General features: G+C 53.0%; 1 protein-coding gene across 1 annotated transcript; it reads left to right on the forward strand.

The window, feature by feature from the left end:
• Window positions 1-117: 117 nt before the first annotated feature.
• Window positions 118-3,341, forward strand: HAMP (hepcidin antimicrobial peptide). The gene is made up of 3 exons (XM_084905172.1): window positions 118-2,276; window positions 2,996-3,055; window positions 3,137-3,341. The coding sequence occupies exons 1-3, from the start codon at window positions 2,193-2,195 to the stop codon at window positions 3,239-3,241; spliced, it is 249 nt and encodes an 82-aa protein (XP_084761298.1). The 5' UTR covers window positions 118-2,192; the 3' UTR covers window positions 3,242-3,341.
• Window positions 3,342-7,851: the final 4,510 nt, after the last annotated feature.

A 7,851-nucleotide genomic window follows, 5' to 3' on the forward strand; every position in this document is an offset into this window, starting at 1 on the left:
TCAGGTATGGGCAGGGGCCATGGGGTCTGTGCAGAGCTCCATCAGGGCAGGGCCTCAGGTGCTGTTGGTGGCTCTGTGCCAGTTCCTGCCGTTCTGTACTGCACGGCACCCATGGCTGGCTGGAAGAATTAAGGAGTGAATACCCTGAGACCCCAGGTGTGTGTATATGTGTGCGGGGGCTGGGGAGAGGTTGAGTCAAGGACCTACGTCTTTGGAGGAGAGGCTGGGGTCTCCTGTGTCATCAGTTCCTAAAAACAGGGCTGGCTCCTGGCTCTGCCCTTCTGGGCTGAAGCCCTTCCCTCTGCACCAGCCAATGGTGGGGCCTGGCCTTGAGCCCCCCACCCCCAAGGAAGGCAGAAGGCCAGGAAGCCAGGCTTGGCCCGTCAGCCTGTCGCCTTGCACTGTGGCTCTGGCGCCTGTGCTATGACCCCTGCCCCTGGCTGATGATGAAACCTGGCCTGAGCGGAGATGGAGTGACACCAGGCAGTGTTGGGGGATGCTTCTGGGTCTCCCTGTGGTCGAACGTGCAGCCCCCATGCAACTCCATCCCCTCCCAGGATACAGACCTGCCAGTCGCCACCATGCTGAGTTCACCATGCATGCACCCCAAATGTCCCCAACTGGCTTCTTCCTGCCGAGAGCCCTGTCTCCTTTTCCTGGCCATTACACAGTTTGAGGCCCTCTTTGAGAAAGGATGTGTGCAGCAGGAAGAGCCTAATGTGATGTGAATGGGGAGGCAAATGGCAAGGAGCGGCCTTGATTTCCCAGGGGCCCCCATTCTTACTGTTTTGAATGAGCTCGGCTATAGTTCAGGGCAGGGGAGAAGTCTTCATTCCGTGGCAGCCGCATCTCCAGGCTCCAGTGAAGTCGACACTGGATGATCTATGAATGAGTCAGCCCAAATGGCCAAAGTCCCATCTCTGGATTTAAGTTAGTGGGTCCTCTGGGCTGTGTGTACCCACTATGTTCAGGTAGTGGCCAGAACAGTCAGGAGCCTTGGTTCTCCCTGCCCAGTGGTGTTCTAAGGCAGTGGTCACTAACCAGACAACTGGTGGGATGTGAGTCCGAAAGGTTGATGACTGCTGTTCTAAGGGACCAGCTCTCCCCCCAAAAGAACCCTGGTTTGTAGTGTTGGCCGATGTGGTGTACATACCCCATTGCTGGTGTCCAGATACCAACATGATGCCACTGAATGTGGAGGTGGGATGAGACGTGCACAGTGGCTCTGTTGAGCCAGTATGAGCCAGGTCTACTGACCTGTGTTTGGGGGAGGCAGGAAAGAGCACAGGCCTCAGAGTCAGGCTGCCTACTCTGGAGTGCCAGCTCTGCCTCTGATCTTGGCAGAGCCCCATCTTGGCCTTCAGTCCCTCCAATCAAGTGAGGGAAGCAAGCCTAGTGGGCCCCTAAGGGGGAGCAGGTCCTTGGAAATGGGCTGAGCGGGCAGCTTGGGCCCTGAATACAGTGCAGAGCCCAGAATGGGGCAGCAGGCACTGCTTTGAGGACAGGCGGTCCTGGCTATTAGCACCAAAGTGAGACAGTACACCTGCTGGGGCATGAGGTGCAGCCACTACTGTTCCTGCTCTTCCATGGTCTGGCGTCACAGGAACATTTTCCAGATACCAGGCCCCTTCTTAAGGTGCTGACACTTGTAAAAGATCATGCTCGTGCAGGCTCCTCCTCCTGCATCTGGCTGTTGCAGTGTTCTCTACAGAACAGAATCCGAAGCTGGGGGAATGGTATGTGGCACCCCAAAGGACCCTGGTAAGTGACAGCCACCCCCCATGTGAAGGAGGAGGTCAGGGAAGGGTGGGGAACGAGGACACCTTGCTCCTGCTCATTGACCTGTTCAACCTCTGTGGCAAAAGGGGGAAGTTTTTCTGAGATCAACAAGATGATGTCATGCTAGGGAAAGTGTTTCCCAGGTGGCTGGCTAGAGGCCTGTGTCTGTGGCCCCATCTGCCCCACCCCCTGTACACACCTCTGCTGGCTGAGGTTGACACAACCCTGTTCCCTGTCACTCTGTTCCCGCTTATCTCCCGCCTTTTCGGCGCCACTACCTTCTTGGAAATGAGTTAGGGCAAAGGGGAGGGGGCTTAGCACCCCCGCCTCTGGCCCCATAAAAGCGACTGTAACTGTGCCCAGACACCAGAGCTGTCTGAGACCTAACAGCAGGACACCAGCCAGACGGCACAATGGCACTGAATGTGCGGATCCAGGCTGCCTGTCTTCTGCTCCTCCTCCTGGCCAGCCTGGCCAGTGCCTCAGCTCTGCACCAGGTGAGAGCCCCTGGGGTCTGGGCCCACAGGCAGCCACATGGGAGAGCCAGGCCCTCGGAGGGGACTGTTGAGGGCAGATGGACACCACAGGACTGGGCAGATGGCAAGGCAGGCAAAGGGAGGAGGGGCAGCTGCCTAAAGTACAGAGATAGGGTCCGAGTGGCAGGGACTGGGGGTTCCCAAACTAATTCCACATTTACTGAGTGCCTATTCTGTGTAAAGTCTCATTTTAAACGGGATCAGGCAGTGAACAAGGTAGATGAGAGAAGATTTTTTGCTCTTATGGTGCTTACAATCTGGTCAGGGAATTAGTTAAAAAACAAAAGATCATGGTGTTTAGTAAATGCTACTCACATTTAACAAAAAAAATTATAGAGTGACCATGGTGGTGGGGGGCACGGAGGGGGCGGATAGGTGAGATCAAGAGCTGGCAGTCACGGAGGAGTGTTTTGAGAGAAAATGGTATTTGACCTATGACTTGGAGGGTGAGACGGGCAAGCTAAGACCCGAAGTGGGGCAAGCGTGGTGTACTTGGTAATCAGGGGCTGCAGGGCGTGGGTGGGGGTCTTGGAGCTGAGATTGATGTTCCTCCAAGTGCAGGAAGAGCCCTGCAGGCTTTTCTAATGGATACAGCCACACACGACTGATATGTGAGGAACGGATTGTAGGGGCAAGTTGGAGGCAGATGCCATCCTCAGCATTATCTTCTGCTTTCACAGACAACACAGCTTGCAGACCTCCAGACCCAGGATACAGCTGGAGCCACAGCTGGCTTGAAGGTGAGAACACCTTGACCTCTTTCCAGAGCCTCACAGCCTTCCCTGAGCCCACACCTGCTCACTCTTCCTTCCTTCCTACAGCCTGGGCTGCAGAGGCTGAGGAGGCGAGACACTCACTTCCCCATCTGCATCTTCTGTTGTGGCTGCTGTTATCCATCAAGGTGTGGGATCTGCTGCAAGACGTAGAGTCTCCCTGCCCTCCCCTCCCTCTATTTATTCCTGTCGCCCTCTAACACTTGGTAAATGGTCTCAGAATAAAATGACTGTTCTAGCTTTATTTTCCAAACCAGAGTGTTGTCCTTTCTCCCCGCCAAAGCTGTCTTGTACAGGGGTACTCAGTGGGATGTGCCGGTTGTTGTGTGTTGAGGTTTCAAGGAAGTTTGGTGAAAGACATTTGTTTTCTGTTCTTCCCCTTCTTGAAGCCCCACTCCATAAGACCTAGAATTTTTGTTGCCACAGCAGGGAATAAAAACTAAACAAAGTTTCTTCTTGAAATGGGTGATAAACTCAAATACCTAGCCAGGGTTCTTAAAGTCAAGTTTGGGGCTCCATCCAAGGACCCACAGGAGGACACTATTAAGATGTTACTAGTTTCTTTCACTCTCATTCTCACTTGAGTGTGCAATGGGGTTTCCCAAAAGCTCTGTGACATCATCCCTCTGATGGCTAATGGATTGTAGCTGTGCTTTAAAAATTTCCGAGTTTCAATTTTTAATATGTTAAGCAACTATACATATAACCCACTTAAATGAAAGTTTTTGGAGTCCTCAATAATTTTGCAGAAAGGGTTCCTGAGACCAAAATGAGAACCACTGGCCTTGCAGATAGATACAGTAAATGAGGGATGTGTGGATTTGTTTTGCAGGAGCATATCTTACCTAATAAAAGAGAAATCTTACCTAATAAAAGAGAAACATGCAAATTAACTATCACTCCGCTATACCCACAGCCAATCAGAGTGAGTATGCAAATTAACCTAACAAAGATGGAGGTTAATTTGCATATGCAGGAAGGGAGTGGTGTGAAGCCTGCTATGAGGGGAAGAGGGGTGGCTGAGGGAGCTACTGGAGTGGTGCTCGGGACAGAAGCAAAGACTTGCAGGCTCCGGGCGGCCAGGGAGTGGGTACGTGCCGGCTCCTAGGTGGCTGGGAGTGAAGCCAGGGGAAGGAAGACCTATTCTTGCACGAATATCGTGCAACGGGCCTCTATTTAGGTTATCTCTCAATAAAGACACACTTTGTACATGACACACAGAAGAGAACACCATTCACAAAGAATTAAGCTCCCTCCCATTTTTAAAAAATATATTTTATTGATTTTTAACAGAGAGGGATAGAGTGTTAGAAACACTGAGAGAATCATCGATCAGCTGCCTCTTGCACACCCCCTACTGGGGATGTGCCCGCAACCAAGGTACATGCCCTTGACTGGAATCGAACCTGGGACATTTAAATCCACAGGCCGACGCTCTATCCACTGAGCCAAACTGGTTTTGGCCCTCCCATTCTTTTTAAAAACCATATCCCTCTCAATTTATCAGATTTTCCCACTTTTGATAGAAACAAAGATGCATTTCACTATCTTCTTAGCCTATAAAAACATCAGCAGTGGTGTGATGCTAAAGGGTGGCTATTTGGGTGTTGTATATGGACAGGAAGCGGGGAGGCCTAGATCCCATCTGAAGTGGCTCCCCGTGGTGGCTGCAATGCTCAAAGGCAGGCCAAACATGGCTAGAGCTTCTTTCCAAGAGAAGGTGGCAGTCCTTTCTGATTTTAAAAAATTTGGCAACTGATTAAAGAAATTTGATTTCTTTTAAATCAACACTCTGGGAGCTAAACTAAACTAAACCCAATTGGAGCTGGATCAGTCTGGTAACCCACAAACTTCTGCTTTCTGCCTTTGAAGCCATGAGAGGCTCCTCCAAGAGGATTTCCTGAACCAAGACTAAGGGGTGGGAGAGGAAGGCAAGCTGGAGAGCCTGGCCTCCTATTTGCTGCAGGATGGAGCAGGCATCTCTCCTCCACCACCCCTCTCCCCATACCCCAACCCACCTCCTCATGTGTGAAAGGTCAGAAGTGTCCCTACAGTGCTCAGCTGATTGGGCTGTTGAGCGGCTCAGCAGGAATGAGTGAAATGGTTTGGAAACTCAAATGCCTCATCAGTAAAGGATCAGTACAGAGGGGAAGGAAGAGGACTCTCGGACCCCCTCAATAAATGCCTGGGAAGTGGGAAATCTGAAATGACTAAATACATTTAATGACACTGAGTACTCTGTTCATCTTAGCAAGTTCTCTGGGTGGTCCTAGAGAGAGGCAGAGGTGCTCAGGTCAGCGTGCAGCAGAATCTGCTAGGGGGCAGATTGCCAGAGTTGCTGACTCCACAGGGCTGGGTTGAGGCCATGGAACTTTGTAATAAGCTTCTAGGCCATACTGATGCTACTGGTGGGGGGGGCGGGGCATACTCGGAAGGCTGCTGGTACGATGCTGACAACTCTGGCTGAGGACAGCAAGTGCCCCTTGGCTGGACCAAGCACCAGCTTTCACTCAAGAGAGCTTTAAACAAGTGGGCCTGAGGGCTTGATCTGCCCTGAGTTGAGTTTTGCTTGCACTGCACAGTATTTTTAGATACAATTGGGCTAATACCTAAAAAGCAAGCTATGGCACATAAAAATCTGAACTGACATTATGGGCTAAAGTGTGTCCCTCTCCAAGTGTATAAGTTGAAGTTTTAAATCCTAGTACCTCAGATGTGACCTTATTTGGTCTGTAGAGGTTAAGTTAAAATGAGGTCATTAGGGTAGGTTCCAACCCAGGAGGACTGGTGTCCTATAAAAGGGGTATTTGGACACAGAAGCTCTCGTCCAGGAAGAATGCTTGGCGAGCATGAAGGTGGCCATCTGCAAGCCCAGGGGGAGGCCTGACGGAAGGAGCAGCTCCTGCCTCCTAGTCCTCAGAAGGTACGATGCCAAAATGCTGACCTCCCATTTCTAGCCTCCCACAGTGAGATAGTCAACTTCCTAAGCCATTCGTTTTGTGGCATTTTGTCACAGGGTCCCTAGCAAACCATCACCTGCCTTGAGGGGAAGGACTGTGACCTGGCAGAGCTGGGGGCTGGATGTGAGTGCGCTGCTCCCCTTCAGACGGGCCCATGCTCTCCGGTATCCCGGTCCTGTGTTCTGGACACCTGGGTTTTCAGATTTTGGTTGTCTATGGGACTCATTTGCCTGTGCATTCTTCTCTCAGGGACAGCCTTCAGTTCACACCCAGAAGGATGTACCCCCAAACAGCACAGGCACATGAACCAAGGGGGTTGGCGCTGACACCGAAGGCTGTGACATGAGTATCCCAGGTCACGGTGTCCTCCCCAAAGCCCAGGCACCAGGCCCCTCTCTTCTCCAGGACCCAGGAGGTCAAGCCCCACCCCGCTCTCAATAGGCCTTTGTCCCTGACTGGGAAAGGCACGGGCAGAGTCTGACATCATAAAGCCTGATGTGGGGATAGGACTCTCCTTCCCCCTCCATCCAGCCTTCTCTCACTTCTCAATTCCCTGTCTGAGGGATTCCCCGCCCCTCAGCCCCCATCCTCCCAGTTTCTCCCTTGGGAGGAAGGACACTCCCTCCCTCCCTCTCCACCGAAGATGCCCCAGTGTGACTGAGCAGCTCACAGTCAAAACACTGCTGCACTTATCAAACCACTGCAGCTCCCACCACCACTTTGCAAAGATCATGCCAATGGAAGGGTCTTGAGGGCAGGAGGAACACGTGGAATCTGCCCACAGAGGGTCCCCACCCTGCTCAGAGTCAGCACAGCCCTCAGCAAACACCGTTGGGGCTCTATTCTAGAGGCATAAGACAGACAGACAGACAGACAGACAGAGAGAAACACTGCCCTCTGGAAGTCCCTGGCTGGTGGGGAAGGAGCTCATGATAGTGCAGATGAGTAATGTGCTGAGGGCTGTGGAGGGACTTCGGCTTGGTGGGAAGGCAGGTGGCTTCCAGAGGCAGTGGCATCCACTCGGGGCTTTGGCCAGGGCAGAGTGGGCACGGGGCGAGGCAGAGGAGCTTTCCAGGAGGAAGGGATAGTAGAGAGGCCTCCAGTCAGAAGGTGCCACAGGGTGTCGGACGCATGCATCCACCCTGCATTTACGAAGCTCAGCTGCGCCAGGAGCCTCGCTACAACCAGGAAAGATTGGGAACAAGCAGGCAAAGCCCTCGTCCTCCTGGAGGTCATGTGCTCTGAGAGGAGACAGTCAATACCTAAGGTCATTTCCGATGACAAGAAGAGCCTAGAAGAAAATAGACCAGGATGCAGGCACCACTGTGACCAGGGAAGTGACTGTAGGGAGGGGGAGGTGACACAAGCCCAGAATGGCAAGGTCCTGTCTCCTCTCCCGCCCACAAGGGCTTCTTGCCTCTCCTGACCAGGGCTGTACCTGTCATTGTCACCAAGATTCCCCGGATGCTGAGGACAATGCCTTCCGTTTCTGTCTGAGATGTTCAGAGATATTAGAACCCCCCCCCCACCCCCCCAGGTCTCCAAACCAGGGTGCACAGCAATGCAGGAGAGGGGAGCAAGTGAGGCAGCCCCCCATCCCCTCCAGGAAGGAGCTCGTAGAACCCAGGCATCAGGCTGCCCAGTGGAGCAGTGGTGACAAGGGCCCTTTGTGCCCCCCTCCCCCGGGGACAGGGAGGAGCTGGGCCCTGGAGGCAGGCAGTCCCTGGCACCCACGGGGGTGGGGGAGCAGGAAGGAGGAGCCGGCAAGTGGGGGCCTAGACCCTGGGAGGCCAGGGGACTGTA

This window comes from Pipistrellus hanaki (assembly GCF_964339955.1).
Source record: "Pipistrellus hanaki genome assembly, chromosome: 15".
NCBI classification, from domain to species: domain Eukaryota; kingdom Metazoa; phylum Chordata; class Mammalia; order Chiroptera; family Vespertilionidae; genus Pipistrellus; species Pipistrellus hanaki.